Raw genomic sequence first — 22,192 nt, 5'->3', positions numbered from 1 at the left:
AGGACAGCTGTTTCTGAAAACTGGTGCTGGAGGATTATTACTTTGTCCTATAACAATTACGCAATGGAGTGACACACAAGTTGGTCCAGTGTGCACATGAAATTACAAGGTGAGGTCACCCAAGGATTTGGAATGTGCACTGGTGACACCCAAACCTATCTCTCTTTTTCATCCAACCTCAGACTGGTGATTGAGATCAGTAATAGGCTGGATGAGGGCCAATAAACAAGCTCAGCCCTGTCAAATTGGAGGAAGTACTGTTGTAGTTGATACATCTGATCTTGAAGCTAGGATTTTATCAGTTCTGTCTGGCATTGCTTTCTTAAAGAAGAATCAGCTTTCAAGAGGTTTTATGAGATGGTTCCAACTGAAACCCAACACATTCTGCCACATTCTATATATATCAGCCCACCCTCTATAGCATAGCTATTTGACAACAATAGTTAAAGCTTATGAAAAACATCAAAACAAAATTAAGCATGTTTGCTAGGGCGTATATTGTATTAAAGTTTAAAGCAAGCAAGACTTGCATGTTGGCTTGCAGTGGAACCTATAGAAGGCAAGGAACCTCATGCAACCTGAGTGTCTTTTTTATATCCTTTCTTGAAACCCAATTATTAGACTTCATTGTTTAGACTCCTTGACATAAGGCCCAATCACACAGCACAATTATAGCATATTGATTCCACTTTAACTGCCATGGTTTCACCCACCAGAATCTTGGGAATTAACAGTTTATAGAAAGGCATTTAGAATACTGAACAAACTGCATTGCCCAGGATTTCACAGGAAGGATCAATTGTGTTGTGAGAGAGGATTCCTATATCCATCCAGAAAACCATGTTTGACCTCAGGCATGTACTGGGTATATACATTTTCAGTCTCTCAAAACTCTGATCATTTATACTTGTCCTAACCTCCATTTGATTTTTAAAAATATATCTTAAGCTTACCATAATTGTTCCCTTTTGTGACTGTAGAACATAGCAAGAAACAAATATCCATGAACTGTTCCAGTTTGGCAGGGACAGTCCCAATGAATCCTCTGTCACATCACTTTTTCAGCTGCTTTTAAAATGTCGCAGTTCCTCTCTTCTCTCTTTTCCCCCTTTATCCTCAACTTATTTCAATTGTTGCAGATTGGGTGGTCAGCAGGGAAGAGATTGTAGGAAGGAGACAGAATCTTGCTTTCCAGGAAGGTCAGGCAAAAGCAAACGGCTTCAGTCTCTCCTAGCTTGTCTGTTCTTCCTTATTAATAACTTTTGCCACCTTGACCAACCTCTAATGTTCCTTGATCAGTCATGTCACAATTTGTAAAATGTCAGAGGGTATGGAAATATATATCTTCTTTGTTGTTGTGTGCTTTCAGGTCATTTCCAATTTATGGCAACTCAAAGGTGATCATATCATGGGGTTTTCTTGGCAAGATTTGTTCAGAGGGGGCTTGCCATTGCCTTCCTCTGAAGCTGAGAGAGCGTGACTTGCCCAAGGTCACCCAGTAAGTTTACACGGCCAAGCAGGGATTCAAACCCTGTTCTCCAGAGTCATAGTCCAATGTTCAAACCACTACACCACACTGACTCAGATACCTTGTATACATTTGTTATTAACAACCGTATTATTGATGAACTGCAAGACAGAATAAACATTTATTTTAAAATCTAGATAACAAGGGTTTTGCATTTTGAGGTGATATTCTAGTAGGCTCATGGATTTTTCCCTTGGCATCCTTAAATTAGTATATAGTATTCATGGACAGTAATACATGCATTTAATTAATAACTTTTAATTCTAACTGTTTTAAAACATAGCATCTAAATAAGCTTTCATAGTAGTAAGGCCTCTCAACAATAACTGTATATACTCTATTTGACCTCATATATAAGTCCAGGGCAGGTTTTGGGACCAAAATTATGGATTTTGATATGTCATGGATAAGTCAAAGGTAAAACTTAGGGGCATCTAAGAAAGGATGTAAAGGATGAAGTAAAGGAAAACAATGCTAAAGTAGGGCAGATGACACTCTTGCCTTTCACCAGAGGATGGTTCCTTTTTTAAATGAGAGTTAAAGTACAGTACCATATTGACCCATGGATAAGTGGACTCAGGTTTTTTTTGGTCAATTTTTTGACCTAAATTTCTAGACTTATACATGCGTATATACAGTATTTTATATCTCCTATTACCTTCACTAAATGCTGTTTTATTAGTAGATGATGTAGAATTCTTCTTTTTTGGTTTTGTACCAATCTATCCAGCATTGCTTGGGTTGATGTTGATAGTTTTCTTTATGAGTTATATGAAGCAGATATTTGGCTGGTAGTACGTATAATCTTTAAAATTTATTTTATATCAGATTCTGTGGAAGATGGACCCAAGCCAGCAACTTTTTTTGAAGGAGAAAGTTGAAGCTTGTCAAATATTAAACAGGCCTGACCCTGCTTAGCTTCCAAGATCAAACAGGATCTGTTGCTTTCAGGGTATTTAAACCTTCAAAATACAATGTACAGTATAATAATATTTATGTTTATAAACCATACAAAGGGCATTAAGCCACCTTATAAGAAGGATAAAAAGACAAAATATATTAATGGTTGAAATATATGTGGTGGAAATAGGAGGGAAAGACTGCTGATGCAATAGCCATGAAGGATAGAAGGTACTGGAGAAACAGGCCAATATATTTATTTAAATGTTCTTTTATGAACCCCTACTTTCATTAAAGGAAATTTAAACACACAAGAAAAATATTTAAACACACATACACTAATTTATCATTTTCAGCCAGTAACTTTTTTAGTTTATTTTTGTATCAGATTACTTCTACAGTTTCAGTTACTATGAATTTCTTAGTTGTGGTGATGAAATCGCAGTGACGCACACCACTAGCTGGAAGAACATACATGAACCTGAAATCGCATACGTAATTTATTAAAGAGGATTTGAATAAAAAGTTTGAAAGCTCTTGGGAAAAAAACTATATGGAGTTGTGATGGGGAAAGGTAAGGCATGGTTTTTCCTCTTTTTCCAATTTCTGTTTTAAAATACATTGAAGTTTTTCAGTCAGTCTAATTAGATTTGTCTCTTGATAGCTGTTACATCAGTGAACAAGAGCACTGAAGCCTAAATAGTTTAAACCTTCTTAATTAAAAGTTTTAGCACCTATTATTAACAACTTAATTGAAATCTGGTATATCTCTAGCTTTGTAGTATTCTAAACTACTCTATGAAAATACTTCTGTAACTATAAAATAGACGGTGGATTATATTGCATTAGATTGGAATGTAACATATCTCAGTTTCTTTGACTCAGATTTCCCATCTGCAAACCCTATGCATTTAAGAACTATTTGGACTATTTTTCTCTAGGATAACATACACTTGTAGAAATGACGTTCTCTAAGGTCTGTGGTCTACCAGAAGACTGTTAAGTCCTATTTAATCAAAATTCAGTTAACATTTTCTGAAACCATTTTTCTGCTTCTGACTTGAAAAACACCAAACCTTTGTCAGCTGCCCTATGGAAACAACTTTTAAAAAAACAAAATAGATCTTTACCCATTGAAAGAACATCCTCCTTCATTCCCCCACCCACTCAAAAATCTTTGGATGGTTACTTCCCAGATTGCCATAAATGATGCCTTTGCAAAATTACGCAGCTTCACGTTTGTAAAACTGGCTCTCACCTTTTAAATCTACTGTTTCTTTTAAAAGAAAACCTTCCTTTCCCTTAATTTAAACCACTTTTGAATTATTTACTAAGCTATTTACATCCTAAATAGCAATTCCTGTCTACAGTTAACACAGAATGCGGTGAAATTAAACTTCTATAAACTCAAAGCCTTTGCTACTATACATGGAAAATGTGCCGGCTGATGACTCCCAAGTCAGTGGTCTGTTGAATCCTCTCCAGCTTTTACTCCAAACTTTAAAGGAGCTATCCAATGTACTACCCCTATTTGGGGGATAAAGTCCAGCACCTTGGGCAGCTTCTTTAAAGCCTGGAAGTAGATTTGGAGTGGATTCAGTGCTCCACTGAAATAGATGCCACAACTGCCAGTGGCAAATAATAATTTTCCGTGAATAAGTGGCAAAGTTTTAGACTTTTAATGCATTTTAATATTTTTAATTGTTTAAATATATGATTTGTTTAATTGTATATTTTATATGTGCACTTAACTTTTGTAGTGTTTTTAAGCTGTATTGTTTGTCAATGTTGTTAGCTGCCTTGAGTCCCATTATTGGGAGAAAGAGGGGGTAACAATTAATAATAATGACAATAATAATAATAATAAAGCTGTGATTGGCTGGCACCATCCAGGCTTGCCCAGCTCCTCCCTCTGTAGCCTTTATGTAGGACTGAGAGTATAAGCCTGGGTGTTTTCCTTGCTTCCTCAGCTGTTGTTGATACCATCAATGATATTTTGCTTGTATTTGTGGAACTGGAGTAGGAGTACAGTGGCTGCACTCTTACCTTCAGGCTAAAGAATATCCAGATATTCCCATCCTTCAAGAGAAAGAGTGCCTTAGCTAGTCAAAGCTTCCCATGGAAAGAACAGCCTTGAGATTTCTGATACCTGAATTGCTACAAAAAGTCCTTTTTTGGTCAGTGACAATAGGAAATAAACATTTTTATTGTGTGAAGACTTATTTGGGCCCCATTGCATTCTGTGCAAAATAAAAACCATTTTGGTAACCCACCTGTCAAAAAATAACTAAATTGCACACAGAAAACCTTGCAATCTTGCTAAATAAGGAAATAACTTCTGAAATTTTGTAGCATTGTGTGCATGGATGTTCCTGCTGCATCTTCTCTCAAACTAACTCAGGAAACTTTCCCAGACTGGAAGACCAGACAATCTTACTGCTCTTGAATTTTGAAGTTTTATCTTGCCTTCAGATTCCTGTGGGAAGAACTGAGTGTTCCAGAATCCAAAGAGGAGGAATGATCACGGTAAGTCCAAAGACTTGTTTATCCTGTAGAGCAAGATTCACTTCCAACTCCTGTGTATACTGCTTCAAATATATTATAACTTTTTTTTAAAAAACACCCCTTTTCTTTGCAATGGGACTCATTTTGATCACTAATTGATGCTTCACAGAGAGATGGAAGCAGGAAGATGTAGGACTGACACAGTGTATTTTCCACGTCCAATTTCAATAGTTCTCTACAGTGCTCTCTACTGTGCTCATCCAAGGCATGGCACTGCGGATGTCTAATCCAGTGTGGTCCTCTTTCCTTGGAGAACAGTATCCAGTACAATGTGGATCTCCACCTTGTGGACTACGCCACAGTCTTAAGGTGGGTTGCAACAATGGCACCACCATATTTCCCCTTCATTTTGTGTTTCTTTCTAGAGAGGGAGACAAGCAAGGAGGGAAGAAGGAAACTTTACAGAATGACAAAATCTAGGGCATAGACAGACAGAAAGTCAGAGTTTCTTCTATCTTTTTCTTACTAGAGGTTGTGTCTCCCTTATCCGGAACCCCAGAATCTGGAATACTCCAAAATCCAAAATTGTCCACATGCGTAGCTGAGATAGTGACACCTTTGCTTTCTGATGGTTCAGTGTACACAAATATTGTTTCACGCACAAAACTGTTAAAAATATTGTGTACAAAATTACCTTCAGGCTATATCAGGTGTATACAAAATATAAATGAACTTACTGTTTAGACTTGGGTCCCATTTCCAAGATATCTCGTTATGTATATGCAAATGTTCATAACATTTTTAAAAAAAATAATTCAAAATCGCTTCTGATCCCAAGCGTTTCAGATCAGGGAGACTCGACCTGTACATGCAAGAGACACTATTTTGTTGACCTAAAGGATCTTTCTGTTCCGTAACAAGAGAAGAAGAGCAACAGTCTGCACAGGAAAAATAAGACTATGTGGTGTTTGTGTCCATTTCTTTCTGCATTTGGGCTGGCAAATTTTTCTTAGTTAAAGGAGCCCTGTCCCTTGTCTCACCTGGCAACATTACTGTCACAGCATAAAAAGGCATGAAGAAAACCTGTAGCACCTTTGAGACTGAGGAAATACATTGCTAATATAAAGTTCTGTGGATTGCAGTCATTGATGTTTGCATGTGATGAAGTGGATTCAAGTCCACAAATGCTTATTTCTCAGTTAATCTTCAGTCAGTTCTTGATAAATTTTCCTAAATTAATTTGTGTTATTTTTCCTAAAGCACTACTAGAATCATTCATAAATAGCCATAACTTGAACAAAAGCACCTTTGGGGGTAAAGCTTACGTCAAGTTCATTCAGTATGGCAACCTATGTTCCACTAGACGGAAAAGAAAAAAATAAATGCAAAATGCTATTATGTCATGTGCAACAAGGATATTTTAACAGTCGGAATGATTCTTTATAAATATTCTTATTAAGCATCCATATATCTGAGACAACATGTTACTAATACTACTACCACATTTGCAATGTACAACCATTATACTTGGACAGGAGCAAGGAACAGCAAGTACGTAAGTTATATTTCAGAGGAAGTAACTGGGAAAACCACCTGAGTTTTCCTTGCCTGAAAAAAACTTATGACATAAATAGGATCACCATAGTTCAACAGGTGACTTGAAGGTGCATGCATATGCATACACACACACACACCTGTGATGTATCTGGGCGGCAAATTTGGTGGCAAAAGCCTGATAAGATCAGGATGCAGCCTCAATTGAAATTTAAACAGGAAGAGGTAAACCAAATTAATAAACCAAGTGATAATCTCCCTACTGACAACCCTTTCCTCTTAGCCTGAGTTGATCTCATGAAAACTGGAGACTCAGCACCCTTATCTTCTGCCTGAAAGTGGAGTCTCAGAGCCAGGCCCTGAGAGCTGGCTGGAAGTCTTGTGCAAGATAGAGAGCCCTTCCCTACCTACTGTGTGCAGCTGCTTCTTCCCGATCCATGTGTCATTTACAAGTAAGGGGTGGTAGATCAGGGCACTGCCATTGCACAGCCACATGGCCAAGATGACAGGCTGTTTCAGTGCTCTGTCAGAGACAGATATGTCTCGACAAACTGGTACCAAGCAGGGACAGGGTATTGATTGGCCTCTTATCAAAGGGCCCCTTGTACCCTGCCAACAAGGTGAAAGTCCACATTTGTGTAAGGCACAAGTATGATGGGCCTCTTCCACTTAAAGTTTGGCAGTGCTACTGGCATCAGAAGAAACCATGGATATCCTGGAGATAGATGCCCAGTATAGGAGGAAGGTGGCAGCTAATGTAAGAGTCATTTTGTGTGGGTATATAACTCAAGGTGGAGGGAGTGGTAAACCAAAAGATGGAGAGACATTATTCTTTGGTAGTTGTGTCAATCTGCTATAGAGACTCATTTCCCTGAGGAAGCCAGGATCCTACCACCCATTTGTGGAACTTTTTTCTCCCTCAGGTAAGATACCTGATTCTCTTTATTATTATTTTTTCCTGGTTCTCCTTCATGGGGAACCTAGGAGTGCTAGCTACCTCAGTTTTAAGAAGAACAATCAGCACGAGTCTCCTGCCCACCCTTTTCCAAATTAAATAATGCCAGATTCCTTCTAAAGAAACAGACCAGGCACAGTGACTGTGGAACTCCAAGGTTGTTGAACTACCATTCCCAGCACTCCTCACCATTGCTTGGGAGTTGCTGTCTTAACAGCAGATAGATGGAAAGTCCACCACCCTAAAGGAGTGTTGTAGTTGTGTATTGCTGCATGGCAAAGGTTTGAATTAAATGGTCCTTGTGCTCCCTTCCAATTCTAAAATTCTGTGATTTTCTGACCATCATAATCATCTGTTGTGATTTCATGCAGATTTTTGTCAGTCCATTTACAATTGTTCCCAGAGCAGCTACCACTACGGGAGCCACAGTTGTTTCATTTTCCCAGAGGTATTAAATCTCAATTTATAGGTCTTGATAATTCATATCCTTCCCTCTTTTTGTTTTTGATTCTGCTGTCCTCCAGGACATGACATATTTATAATCTAAGCTTTCTTTTTCTCATCCAAAGTTTAGTCTACATTTTATGTTTTGTCAGTTTGAGTATTTATGCCCCATAAGATTTTTACATCTCAATTTCTGTCAACCTTTTCAGGCTTACATTCTCACCAGTTCCTTGTGGATAGTAAATCATAATTTTTGGCATAGATTCCATTGTATCTTTACAGCCGCTTTATCAAGGCATTTCTTTCTTCCTGAACGGATAAAGTGCTCAACAGTTTTGTCTTTTTATTTACATGAATAGCATTTACTATCTGTCAATATCTATCTATCAATATTTATCTTGATGCTATTTGTTTGAAACACCTGTTATTTAGCCATAACTATAAGTCTTTCAGTTTCTATCATTCAGTGTCCTTTTCTGTAACTATTTCCATTTGGTCTCATTCTCAGTTCCTCCTTCAAATGTACCAACCATATAGTGGTTTGTTTTGCCAGGCTACAAGGTAATTTTTTATATTATTTTCATTCTACACACATATTTTGTATCCTCAGAGTCTAATATAGTCTCTCTATATACACCTTTCAACATTTTTATTTGCTCTCTTTGAAGTGTTCACTCAAGCATTTTTCTCTTCTTCGACAGTTTGCTTCCTTCAGCCTCCAGTATTACATTGTAGACATAGTTGCTTAATATCCGTTCAAGGATGTTAAGCATGGTTTGTTATCATTATCTGAGCAATTATGTGAGTTTCTATCTAGGTCATGATATGGGTATTTTCAAGGGCAGGAACAGATGAGGAAGGGAGGGAGGGAGGAAGATTGAGAGAGAGAATGAGAATTATCTAAGGCCTGGACTAAAGACAGTGACTACAAATGTAGACAGAGGAGATTTTGGTCAAGTTCTGAACATGAAATAATTTCATCTTGGGATAGGTTTGGCAAGTCATGACTTCAGTGAACATGGCACATAATTTGAAAATCTAGATTCTTGGAAAAAATCCAAATCACTGATGGCTCCAAACTCCAGCCAGTAACATCTGCTAAACTTTGAAATGAATAATGATGATGATGGTAATAATGATAATATGTAACGCTTACCTTTCTTCAAAATGGAGTAATCCAGTTAACTACTCATCTTGGTGAGTTTAGACTTCCACTTCTGTCCTTAAGGCCTGCCTTCACAGCAAAGATGGCAATTGTTATCACCAATGAAGCAATATTTCAGATTCTGTGGCTGGAAGCTTGTGGGACCACTATGTTAGCATAAAAATAATGGTGCAAGTTCTTGTACTTTCTCAAATGCTGTGAACAAGCATGTGCTCATGCTCTCTCACACTTTTGACTTGGTGGGTGAGGAGGTATTTCACTGTTGCACAACAGGTGAGGTCAAAGCCGTGTTGTGCACTTGGCAGCACAAATGTGGGATCCAGTGTAACTATGCTGGCATATATTTATGCTATACTAAAAGCATGTAGTAATAATAGCTGGCCAAACTATTTTTCCTAGAAAGTCACAATTGGAATGCTCCATTCTAAGAGACCAAAGAATATTGGTGCTATTGCATTGAAAACTGGAGACAGCACCTGTATCTTTAATGGTTGTGTAAAACAGGGAATTTCAGCTTATATTGCTGGTCATGCAAGCTGGTAACAAGCAACACCTGCTGCATTTCCCTCTTCTGTTGTTGTTTGTTGTTGTGTGCCTCAAAGCCATTTCTGATTTATGGTGATCCTATGATGGGGTTTACTTGGCAAGATTCTTCAGAGGTTTGCCATTACCATCCTCTGAAGCAGAGAGAATGTGACTTGCCCATGATCTTCCAGTGAGCTTACATGGCCAACCCAGAATTGAAACCCTGGTCTCGAGCTGTAGTCCAACACTCAAACCACTACACAATGCTGGATCTTGCAGGTGGCATGTGGCCTCTAGCACCATTTTTGTGCCCCCCCCCCCCCCATGGTCAATATTTTTTCAAACCCTTTGTTTTGGTGTGTGCTCACAAATGCCCTGAAAGCCCTCAAAGGGGTGCAGAGACCATGTTGGAGGTCTCCTTGCACCCCTCCCAGGTCAGACAAAAATGTTCAGAATTTCTTTCTTTCTTTTTTCTTTTTGCTCCTAAAATGACCTCCAGAGAATGTAGGAGTACATTTCCACCACGTTTGCTGCTCACACCAGGGCCAATTTCGGCCCAAGAGAGGCCTTTTTTGAAACAGGAAGTGACTTCTGCTCACTTTCTATTGTTAAAAATGCTCTCTCCTGGGCCAAAAATGACACGAGAAGGCCTCAAAACAGTGTGAAAACCCCGTCCCTGGAAGGCATTTGGGGGCAAACATAATTTGGTGGGGCTTTTTTAGGAAGCAGGTGCAGTGAGGAGATCTGTCTCCCACAAGGTCTCCAAGGTGGTGCTGGTTTATGTGGCCCCCTACCCTTCCATAATTGCCCACCTCTGCATTAAAGTCACAGGAGCCATTTCCAGTCTTCACTCTGGCTACCCTACAAATAGTGCCTTGCTTCCTGGATGTTATTCCCAGGAATGAGTCATTGGGATTAGAATTTAGATTTTGAATACTGTCTTCCATCCTGACCTTCCGCATAAACTTTTCAATGAAACTAGAATACCTGGATTGTGTCTGGATGATTAATTGGAAAGTGGAGAATCTAGACTTACATTGTTAAATACAGATATGTGGTGCAAGGATTAGAGTGCTGGGCTGCACTTCATACATTGAGGATTTGGTCCCCACTGAACCATGAAATTGCAGGATCTTGAGCTGAACCATGAAATTGACTGCAGGATCATTTTCTCTCCCTCAAACTGGTCTACCTCACAGAATCGTTGCAAGGACAAGATGAGGAGACAGTGAGCGTGTGCTGTCTTCAATACATTAGAGGAAAGGTGTAAATGTAAATCATCATTTGCCACTATAATGGATAATAGATAATAAATAGAACAAGGGAGAATTTGCATTCTCTGGTGAACTTTGTCCCCAGCATGTACATATTCTGTTTTTGTATGGAAGAAGTCTTGGATAGTTGACAAGGAATCGAAATAATCTTCCTCCTTCCCTCTCTTTCATTATTATTTAATCAATTTCCATACTGCTCACCATATCTAAACACCTCAAAGCAGAGTACAAAAAAGAATACAATGACGACAAACCACGCCAAATACAAACACATTACAATACAAAACATGAAATAATTATCATTTCAAAGCATTATCCATTCACTTCTTTAAAATCAAATGTTAATGTCTGTTCAACCCAAGCATGTACCCAAACTCTGTTTGACATCTCTTCTCTTTGATCTTTTAGCTCTGTTGGAAATCTGTTTTAAAGTCCCATCAGTCCTCTAAATAAAGATCACCATCTTTCTTGTAGTTGTCATCTTCATTACAATGATGATCAATATCTTGCTGTTTTCCTCAGGCAGCCAGGCCTACCTTGGATGTTGAGAAGGGTTGTCCTGTTTGGTTGCTTGTTTTATGTGTTATGAGTTTGTTCTTTGTTGTGTACCTTCAAGTCATTCCTGACTTATGTTGACCCTATCACAGGGTTTTCTTGGGAAGTTTCTTCACAGGGGGTTTGGCATTGCCATCCTCAGGCTGAGAGACTGTGGCTTGCCCAAGGTCACCCAGTGGATTTCCATGGCTCAGCTGGGATTCGAACCCTGGTGTCCAGAGTCATATAGTGTGTTATGAGTAGTGCTTTTTAAATACAAAGGGCCCTTGCTACCTGCTGGGGTTTGGTTCCAAGATACCAAAATCCATGGATGCTCACATCTAATTAAATACAATGGCATAGTAAAATGGTGCCCTATATAAATTGGCAAAATCAAGGTTTGCTTTTTGGAATTTATATATTTTAAAAGGCATGGATAGCTGAATCTGTAGAGAAAGAATCCATAGATACAGAGGGCCAACTGAAGATCAATAGTGGAAGGTGAGATAAGTTTCTGTGAAAGGAATTTAACCCATCCCTGCTTATCTTTCCTTACAAGCACCAGTCACATGGAAACACAGGGCACGTTGCCATCTAGGGCACTCATGTTCTCATCTCACATAGGTTGGCATGGCACTGCCAAGCCTACACTGAGCTGGCTTACATTCTGTCCAAGGTGAGTCAGGACCCTAACACGTGACCCAGGATCTTTTGCAGCATTGATGGGGGAAACGATTCCCCAAGCTGTCAGTCCAGGGCCAAAGAGCAATTGCAGCTGGCTTGTGTCCAGCAATGTTATGATGAGAGGTGCGGCACGGAAGGCAGGGAATTATTGAAGAACAACCGAAACCCGAATACAGATATAGCCTAAACAAGTTTAAAGTTATGGTACTGTGTTGGATACTCATGCAACAGAAATGGTAAATTTAATTTTTCTAATTACAAGCCTCTTGTCACTGGCTAGAATGCTGGCAGATGGGAACACAATTATTTCTGTGTAAACAGTTTTGTAGAATAAGCCAGCCTTGTTGCAAAACCATTCTGTGGAATTCTAATTCTCACCCCTTTGGGAATATATCCTTGTAACTCATTTAGAAGGAAGTTTTACCCCTTTCTCCATCTTCCTTAATATAAGCAGACCTCTGCAACCTGGCATCAGCCAGATGTGTTGATCTACGACTATCATTCCCAGTTATGGGAATTGTAGTTCAACACTATAATTTACCTTTGGCAAGAGACCTTTGACAAGTCACACTCTCTCAGCCTCAGAGGATGGCAATGGCAAGCCCCCCCCCCCCAAGAAACCTGCCACTACAATGGGGTTCACCACCTCTAAAGGATATCTAGTTGGGGAAGGTTACTGTAGCCTAATAAGAGCTTGAGCAGAACAGTTCTCATTTCTTTTAGCCCTATTTCTGAATAATACTGTTTGACAAGTTACTTGTTGGTTTGTTTTGATGTCCTCATGTAAAATAATTGGTGTTCCATTAAGAGAACGGAAAATTCACTTTTTGGACTATAACTAGGCCATGGCTAGGGGACTCTGGGAGTTGTAGCCCAACAAATTACTGTATTTTCCCAAGCTCTGATCACATCCTACCACAAAAAAGAAGCAAAGAAACAAATAAAAACGATCGCAAATAGATATTCAGTGATTAAACTCTAATTGCTCTTACACTTTCTCTCAATTTTGATGTTCCCTTCTTAGACACGAAGTCTACTATATAAACTACTGCCTTTCCTGATCTCCTGCATAATCTATTTTGCACTCTGGCTCCCTGAACCCAGCATCCTTGCCACCATTGTCAAATGTCTCCCAACTCTCTCCTTGGCGTTCTTTGTGGCCAGCCAGTCCTACAGTACCGGAGCCTGGACCCCATACTCCCGAAGGCTCTTCCAAGGCCTGCTGCTCTCAGCTGTTGGAGATGCCTGCCTGGTGTGGCCTCACCTTTTTCTTCCAGGTAAGGGGCTTTAAAGATGCCGAAAGAGATGGGAAGGAGCCCAGGACTGGGTTGCATGGATTTTGGTCTGGCAAAATATAATAGGCCCACATATCACATGGGTTCATATAATATGGGTTTATGTACATGCATTGGACAAAATATGTTATCTCTAGGCATTTTCTAGGTCCTCTAGAAATGATGTTGAACCATATTTCTCACTACTGGTTATGCTGAGTAGAGCTGCTGGGAGTTGCATTGCAACATCATCTCAAGGTCACACTGGTCCTACTTATGGCCTACAGTGATATGAAATTTCCGGCAGTAGATGTAACCAGATTAAGATATATATATATATATATATATATATATATATATATATATATTGAATCAAACTGGAATGGTAGTGATATGAAAGAGAGAAAAAGCAGTATCCCTGTGCTAACTTGTCCAACTGCTGTTACCTGGCCAAACAACTTTAGAATCAGACTAAGGGGATAATTTTGTTTTTAATTAAAAGTATATAATAGCTGGGTTTGCTTTAACAAGTTTATCAGTCTCTCAAAAAGCTATAGTAGCTAAACTGTCTAAAGCATGAAAAAAGATACTAATGCACACTTATGTCACTTTTAGGGTTGCAAGTGAAAACTGAAGAAGGAGAGGAAATTTCAGCAGGTGTTGCTGGTTACATGACAAGTAACACCTACTAAAATTTCCCCTTCTACAGTACAATTAAAGGCACAGGAGATGCGTCCAGCTTTTACTCTGGCAACCGTAGTTTCATTGGTTCTGCTGGCTAAGTGTTACTGAGAGTTGCAGTCCAACAGTATCTAGAGAGCAACTTGATTCTTATCCCTGTTTTAGAGACAGTGTGCTTTTACCTACTTTGAGATAAGAGGATGTTTTTGGTTAACACAGGGGTGCGTAAACATATGGCATATGAGGATGTAATTGTCCTATGCTATAGCTGTTTGTTCTTTTCTCGTATGTGTACATCTTGCCATAGTCATCAAGTCTGACTCACAGCAGCTAACAATACTCACACAAAAACAGTGTTATAACTGCTGAGTGAAAAAACAGCTAAATGCCACAAAATACTGCACTAAACACAGGGCGATGAAACTGGTAGGAATTATAAAACAATAACCAATACTGAAATTGCCTCTGGTAGCAGGGCCCAAATTCGAACAAAAGTATCCAGAGTTCAAAAATCTATTCAACTGCTGGAAATGTTGGAAAAGATAGGCTGTCCAGTCTATTCTAGGGATGTGAAGGGAATATGATTTCAAGTCTGAGGTTTGATGGACTTGTCTAGGTCTACACTTCCCAGACATTGCGACAGACACAGTTTGCAACCTGACATCCTCAGGATGATAGAAGAGTGCAAATAACCCTAGGAAATTCTGAAAATCTGCACATAAAAAATGCATACATTTACGGCACACCTAAAACCCTGAAAAAACTTTCTTTAAGTCGAGTGGTCTGCATGTGCATGTGCGCATTTAAGCAATAGCTACAAGTTAAAAACATATAAAGATATAAAGGAATCTTCCTGCACTTTTGTGACTAACTGAGAAAAATGAACTTTTCTTGCGTATGCTTTTGCAAGACTCCAGTCCACTTTGTGGGCAGACATGTAGACCAATGGATAGGGTAGAGGGGAATGTGCATTTGGCATAACAGTTCCAGGGCCCTGATGCAGGCCAACTCTGGCTCGAGGATCTGCCAAAATGGACTGTATCACAGGTGCCCCAAAACAATAGTTTATTGATAACAATAAAACCAAAGGCAAAGACACTACCTGGTAACTGGTTTCTTGGGTTGGATTCTGGCAAGTGTGCTGACCAAGAAAATACCAATTGTGTGATCTTTCCTGATCTTAAATACCCCATCTCCCTCTAGAACGGTGGTCCCCAAACTGTGCTCTTCATGAGATTTTGGACTTCAGCTCCCAGAATCCCAGAGTATTGACCAACATGGCTGAGGCTTCTGGGAGCTGAAGTCCAAAATCTCTTAGAACACAGTTTGGGGACGACTGCCCTAGAAGATGCTGACACTTTCCCAAGCAAATGGAAGGAAGAATCATCCCCACCCTAACTAACGAAAGAACAGTTTCTCAGGTCCAAAACACACTGCAGAAATAATCCAGTTTGAGACCGCTTTAACTGCCCAGACTCCATGCTAAGGAATCCTGGGAACTGTAGTTTTATGAGACAATTAGCCTCCTCTGTCAGAGAGCTCTGGTGCCACAATAAACTACAATTCCTAGGATTCCCTAGCACTGAGCTAAGGCAGTTAAAGCAGCCTCAAACTGGATTATTTCTGCAGTGTGTTTTGGACCTCAGCTATTCTAAGATCAAAATATTCCATCCCTTTAGTGTAAGACGATTATGCACAACCTGCTAAAAGAAACTGCAACTACAGAAGGCTACATTAACATTCATTATCTCTTATTTAACTAGTATCTTAATCACCCCTAAAGCTATCAAACACATGGAAGGGTGAACATGAGAGCTACCTCTACTCAGCAATTCTTCTGGAAATGCCAAACCCCAATTAATTGTAAGAGTCATTTCTATTGGACCTCTTCATGATAGAGATTTCTTTTTCTAGTCAGTCTCACAGGGACTACAGGTTTGCCTTGTATCTTTTTATCCTGAAACAGTCTAGCATGGCTCTGGGTTTGTTTGTTTTTTACTGCAATTGAAAACATGTACAGAAACAGCCACACATCTGAGGAATTAAGCAAAGAAAGGGAGAGATCTCATCCATTTTTTAAAATAAGGAACTCCCTGCCAGACACAGCAATGGGGAGGAAGGAGGAGAAGGGAGGACTTTTACAGATGCAAGCTCTATAGATCTGCCCTTAGTTGGTCCTTACAAGTAAATTATCACTTCTTACCACACGAGGGCGCCAATAACACGTATATCACTGGTGCCCTATAAAATGGAAATATTTGCAGGGTTAGGTAATACCTTTCAAAGGAGATGCCTAAATACCCTAAAGGCACCAGATCTTGTCTGATCTTGGAAGCTAAGCAGGCCTGGTTAGAACCTAGGAGACTGCCAACAAATACCAGGTGCTGTAGACTATATTTCCAAAGAAGGAACTGGCAAAATCACCTCTGGAGTATTCCTTCCCTAAGAAAATCTTATGAAATTCATGGGGTCACCATAAGCCAATAGGCAGCTTGAAGGCATACACCCACAAAGATAGATATGGACAATATACATTCCCTTAAGGCTGCTGGATTATGGTATAAATCACCCGCCAAATAAAAACATGAAACAGGTACTTTGTTAAATCCTTTTTATTTATCTGTCACATTTATAACCCACCTTTTTCTCCTCTGAGCTCAAGGGCAGAGAGGTACATGGCTCTTCCCATTCTTCCCACTTTGTCCTAATAACAACCCTGTGAAGTAGACCAAGCTAAGGCAGAGGGCCTGGCCCAAAGTTACCCTACTGAGTGCCATGGTTCAGTAGGGATTTCAAGTCCCTATCCAAATCTCTAACACTGGGTTTTTCCAGTTGTGGTTTATAAAACTCTAGGGGTCTGAAGATGGGCTTTAAAGAATCCAGAAACCAGGTATAAAAATGATTTCTCTCCTTCTTTAATACTTCCCTTGATTCTTGGGAAATTATGCTAAAGTCCATTTTCGGGGGGGGGGGGGTGCTATAGTTTTCTGCAAATTCTCAAAAGGGTCCATGACCCCCAAAGTGTTAAGAACCACTGCTCTGCTACATCCCAACACAATGTCTGTTAGAATAAACTGACTAAAGATGAGTCTGAAGTGTGGATGCTCAGAGTGTACATCATCTAACCATCCAACAAGGAGGGAGGTTTTTAAACAGAAGTTAGCTAGCCACTTCTCAGGAGTACTTTAGCACTGGGTTCCTGTACTGTCTGTCATTTACCTTGGAAGTTCATTCAAATTCTGCTTCTGTTAACAAAAATTATACGAAATAAATACAGCCATAGTTTATCCATGTCATTCCTGTTTTTAGGGTGGAGCGATGTAACTAACACATCATGGGGTGTGATTCTTCCCTCAAGGCCCAATGAAGCTGTTTTAGAAGTGTGTGTGACACCTGGTGAAAGGCTTTTCCTCCATACTACTTGCCACTCCTGTAGCCTCTGGGGGAGAGAAGAGCAGCCAGGAGTAGTATATAGGGGTAGCGCCTGTCAAAAAATGATTGATGACCCTTAAGCCCCGCTCCTGACCACACCCCTTGAATGATTGATGACCCTTTGTAAAAGTATCACTGATATAAATAAATGCATATGGAAAAGAATTAGATTGTTGAGTAATGTGAAACAGCATGGTGGGGAACTGGGAATAGGGTGGGAGAATGAGAGGAGACTCTGGAGCATTACTAGCAAATCACAATCTCCACTTGTGGGCACCATTTTAATATTATGACCAAACACCAGAATGCTTAGAGACAGATCCAGTTCCATGCAACCCAGTCCCAGGCTCCTCTCCATCTCTTTCAGGGTCCCTCATACCCCTAGAATCATAGAGTTGGAAGAGACCGCAAGGGTCATCCAGCCCAACCCCCTGCTATGCAGGAACTCACAATGAAAGAATCCCTGACAGATGGTCATCCAGCCTCTGTTTAAAGACCTCCAAAGAAGGAGACTCCACCACTCTCTGAGGGAGTGTGTTCCACTGTCGAACAGCTCTTACTGTCAAGAAGTTATTCCTAATGTTGAGGTGGAATCTCTCTTTCTGTAGCTTGCATCCATTGTTCTGACTCCTATTCTCTGGAGCTGCAGAAAACAAGCTTGCTCCATCCTCAATATGACACCCATTCAAATACTTATATAGGGCTATCATATCACCTCTTAACCTTCTCTTCTCCAGGCTAAACCTAAGTCTCTCCTCATAAGGCATGGTTCCAGATCCTTCACCATTTTGGTCACCCTCCTCTGGACACGCTCCAGCTTCTCAACATCTTTTTGAACCGTGGTTCCCAGAACTGGACACAGTATTCTCTGGACACCGTGGTTCCCAGAACTGGACACAGCTTCTCAACATATTTTTGAACTGTGGTTCCCAGAACTGGACACAGTATTCCAGGTGGGGTTACCTGGAAGAAAAAGCTGAGGCCACACCAGGCAGGCATCTCCCACAGCTGAGAGCAGGAGGCCTTGGAAGACCCTCCGGGAGTATGGTGTCCAGGTGCCGGCACTGTGGGATTGTATGGCCACAAGGAAAGCCAAGTAGAGGGTCGGAAAGCACTTGACAAGGGCAGCAAGGGCACTGGGTTCAGGAAGCTTGAGTGCAAAATAGACGATGCAGGAGATCAAGAAAGGCAGCAGCTTGATTAGCAGATTCCCAGTCTAAGAAAGTGACATGAAAGGAGAGAGACAGAATGAGGGATTAAACAAAGGTATTCATGGCTGGTCCAAGATACTTTGCAGCCTGAGGTCAAGCAACAAATTGCGCACGTGTGCACGCGCACACACACACATGTTCTGAATCCCAGAAGAATGCAATTAAAATATGTATTTACTGGAGTTATTAACAGACAAAACTTTTATAAATATGTTAGGAAAATATTTCAAGTGCTACGTTCTTCAGTTGCTCAGAATAAAAGTTGAAAGGCTTTTATTTTGGGTAACAGAAGAAGTCAGAAGCCGAAACATTTTCCTAATATGTTCATAAACCTCTGTTAGTTAATCAGATAGACAGAAAGGTTAGACAGACAGAAAGATTAGATAGAAAGAAAGATCAGACAGACAGACAGACAAAAAATATTGGAACATATTCCTGAATGAATAAAATTGAAATATAATACAACCTTAACAAAAGACAGACCAAACTGAGATGGGTTGAAGCTCAGAATCGAAAGGATGAAAATACAGTAGAGTTATATTTGTGTTACAGGATGTGCTTGCTTGCCTTTTAGAAAGATTAACATGGAATTTGAAGGAAGCTAGAGGGGACAGGAACAGTGGAGAAAGTTTGTTGTTGTTGTTGTCGTTGTGTGCCTTCTAGTCATTTCCAACTTATGGTAACTCCAAGACAAACCTATCATGGGGTTTTCTTGGCAACATTTCTTCAGAAGAGCTTTGCCATTGTACCTTCTTTATATTGGTCCCAACAGTTTCCTGTTTATTCTTTACAGAGATTGATACTGAGGCCCTTTCCTACAACACAATTATAGCACTATAATTCCACTGTAACTACCATGATCTCATCCTGTGGAATCCTGAAGGTTGTAGTTTGATGAGGCAGTAACTCTCTTGAGCTGAGAATTCTTAATCACAAATCCAAGAATTCCATATGACAGAATCATGACAGTTTAAGTGGAATTATAGTGCTATAATTGTGCAATACATTAGGCCCTTGGTATCCACTGCAGTTTGATTTCAGGACCCTCTGTGGATACCAAACTCCATGGATGCTCAAGTCCCATTACCTAGTGGCTCAGTAAAATAGTGTCCCTTATATAAAATGGCAAAATGAAGGTTTGTTTTGTGCAATTATTAAAAATATTTTCAAGCCATGGATACTTTAATCCATGGATAAAGAATCCATGGATATGGAGGCCAACTGTATGTTAGGATCCTGGGTGACTTTACTTTTCCCATCCCATATTCTCTATTACCCAGGAATGTAGCTTCCCAGCTTTCTCTTGCTAGTTTTGAATGGCCTTCTTATGTTGTTGTTGTTGTTGTTGTTGTGTGCCTTCAAGTCATTTCAGACTTATGGAGACCCTAAGGCAAACCTATCATAGAGTTTCCTTGGCAAGATTTGTTCAGAGGTTTCCATTGCCTTTCCCTGAGGCTGAGAGAATGTGACTTGCTCAAGGTCACCCAGTGGGTTTCCATGGCCAAACAGGGAATCAAACCCTGGTCTCCAGAGTCATAGTCCAACAATCAAACCACTACAAAAGATGATTATTTTCTAGGCCTTGCTTTCACAGTTCTTTCAAGCACCATCCTCCCATGCATAGCCAACAGAAGGAAGGGAGGGACAGGATGAGAGGAGACCTGAGAAATAAATAACCATGTAATAAATTCAAGAAGGAAAATAGATTGTGGAATCCTTCCCAATTTATCAAAAAATATTGTTTCTTGCTGCTGCTGGATTAAATAAACTGTCTGCCTTGTATTAAGTTTTTCTAAACCAAAGCAAGACATTAATGGAACCAAAAACACACAACATGCACCTCCCATAAGTGAATTAAAACCTGTTAATAATTATTCTTCCTGGCAAGAAGATTTGATTAGCTGGTTAAGATGAATGAAGATTCTGTTGAATAGAACACATACGCTCTTAAATAAATACAATTTTCTTCTTCCCAGGGAAGGGGAAATGGAATCAGTGCCTAATAGGAGAGAAGATATGTTTACCTGCTATAATGTCTTGCTTTGGTCAAACTGTTCTGAACTGGATAAATTTTAATAATAATAATAATAATAATAATAAATTTATATTAATTTATTCAAATAATAATAATATAAATAAATAATAATTTATTTATGTGTAAATAATTATAAATGAAATAACCTCTCTGAAGTCTAGCAGTTAGAGAATCCCTTCTAAAGTGTGATCTAGAATTAGAATGTGGACTTGACAGTCATTTGAACCCATGTCCTAACTTGCCCTTCTAATTCACCTGTGGCATTTTTTCCATAAGAATAAAACTGAAAAGATGCTTTTTCTTTTATGTGCTTGAAACTACTTTTAAAAAAACCTATGCCCTTATGATGTTTTGGCTACTACTAGGTGCGGTTTTGAGGACTTCAGCAGGAAGCTACTTTCCTTCACCAGTCATAAGGGATCCGCTTCTGTTTGGATTTCAGCCAAATCTGATGTACATTCTTAATAATAACTCTTGTTCCCATTTTTGCATCACTATCATGTTGCGCTAAGAAGGCCCTAGGCAGTGCAAAAGCAGCTGTCAAAACAGTGGTAGGCATTTAAATATAAATAACACTGACTAGACCAGATCCCTAAGATGAGAACTGCTATTTCTGTTATGTCTATTATTACTATTGTTGGAGACCAGGGTTCGAATCCCAGATTAGCCATGGAAACCCACTGGGTGATCTTGGGCAAGTGCACTCTCTCAGTCTCAGGAGAAGGCAATGACAAACCTCCTCTGAAGAGACTTCCCAAGAAAACCCCATGATAGTTTGGTCTTTTAAGATGGGGCTGGAATGAACCCATTCTGTGGGTTCATCATCTCAGGCTTGCTTTTCTTTTTCTGGCACAAGTTTCTGGATTTGCTGCGCCTAGTAGCTAAACAGGTTTGTTAAGCAGTGTTACATCCAGCAGCCGGATGATGCATTCAGGTTCAGCTGACATCAGCCTCTTCTTTTTGATGGGTTAAACAATGATGCGCTTAATTTGGCACAAATAATATCTGCATTTTCATGGGTCTCACCATGGTTTTAATCTTTCCTATACATAGTTCTAGATATGGGTATAAACAGCATAGAACACTATCTCAGCCTCAGGGGAGGGCAATGGCAAACTTCCCCTGAACAAATCTTGCCAAGAAAACTCCACGATAGGTTCACGTTAGGGTCACCATAAGTCAGAAACACGATGATCAGATGTCACAACCAAAAAGAAGGGGAAGGTACCACAAAATGAAGGGCATTCAAGAAAAATGTAAGGCATTACAAAATAAAAGCTAAAATCACTAATACAGTATAAATATAAATGCATGCTTCTTAGACATGCTGAAAATAGAGGACATTGTGGGAATTCCTCCTGGACAAAAGACTGAAATGTAGGACATGTCTTGGAAAAGGGGGATGTTTGGTTACCCTGGTCGGAAATGACTTGAAGGCACACAACAACAACAACAACAACAACAACAACAGAAACTGAGTATCTAATTATT

At 39.7% G+C, this 22,192-nt stretch overlaps 1 protein-coding gene across 3 annotated transcripts in view; it reads left to right on the top strand.

Annotated features, from left to right (window-relative positions):
• The first annotated feature begins 2,829 nt into the window (after positions 1-2,829).
• Positions 2,830-22,192, top strand: part of LOC149303652 (lysoplasmalogenase TMEM86A-like) — a 41,884-nt gene continuing 22,521 nt past the window's right edge. Inside the window, exons 1-4 of one of the 3 annotated variants that reach the window (XM_089479658.1) lie at positions 2,830-3,002; positions 4,781-4,954; positions 5,165-5,302; positions 13,093-13,345. In XM_089479658.1, the coding sequence (XP_089335784.1) occupies positions 4,946-4,954; positions 5,165-5,302; positions 13,093-13,345 (400 nt within the window). In that variant the 5' untranslated portion in view covers positions 2,830-3,002; positions 4,781-4,945. Of the gene's footprint in view, positions 3,003-4,508; positions 4,955-5,164; positions 5,303-7,053; positions 7,245-13,092; positions 13,346-22,192 lie in introns of those variants that run through there. The other 2 variants (XM_089479660.1, XM_089479659.1) reach the window with 2 other exon arrangements.

Source organism: Sceloporus occidentalis, unplaced genomic scaffold (genome assembly GCF_023333645.1).
Source record: "Sceloporus occidentalis isolate IW3139 unplaced genomic scaffold, rSceOcc1.0.p SCAF_14, whole genome shotgun sequence".
Taxonomy (NCBI): domain Eukaryota; kingdom Metazoa; phylum Chordata; class Lepidosauria; order Squamata; family Phrynosomatidae; genus Sceloporus; species Sceloporus occidentalis.
The sequence above is the reverse complement of the archived record's forward strand: the minus strand, read 5'-3'. Positions and strand labels throughout refer to the sequence as shown.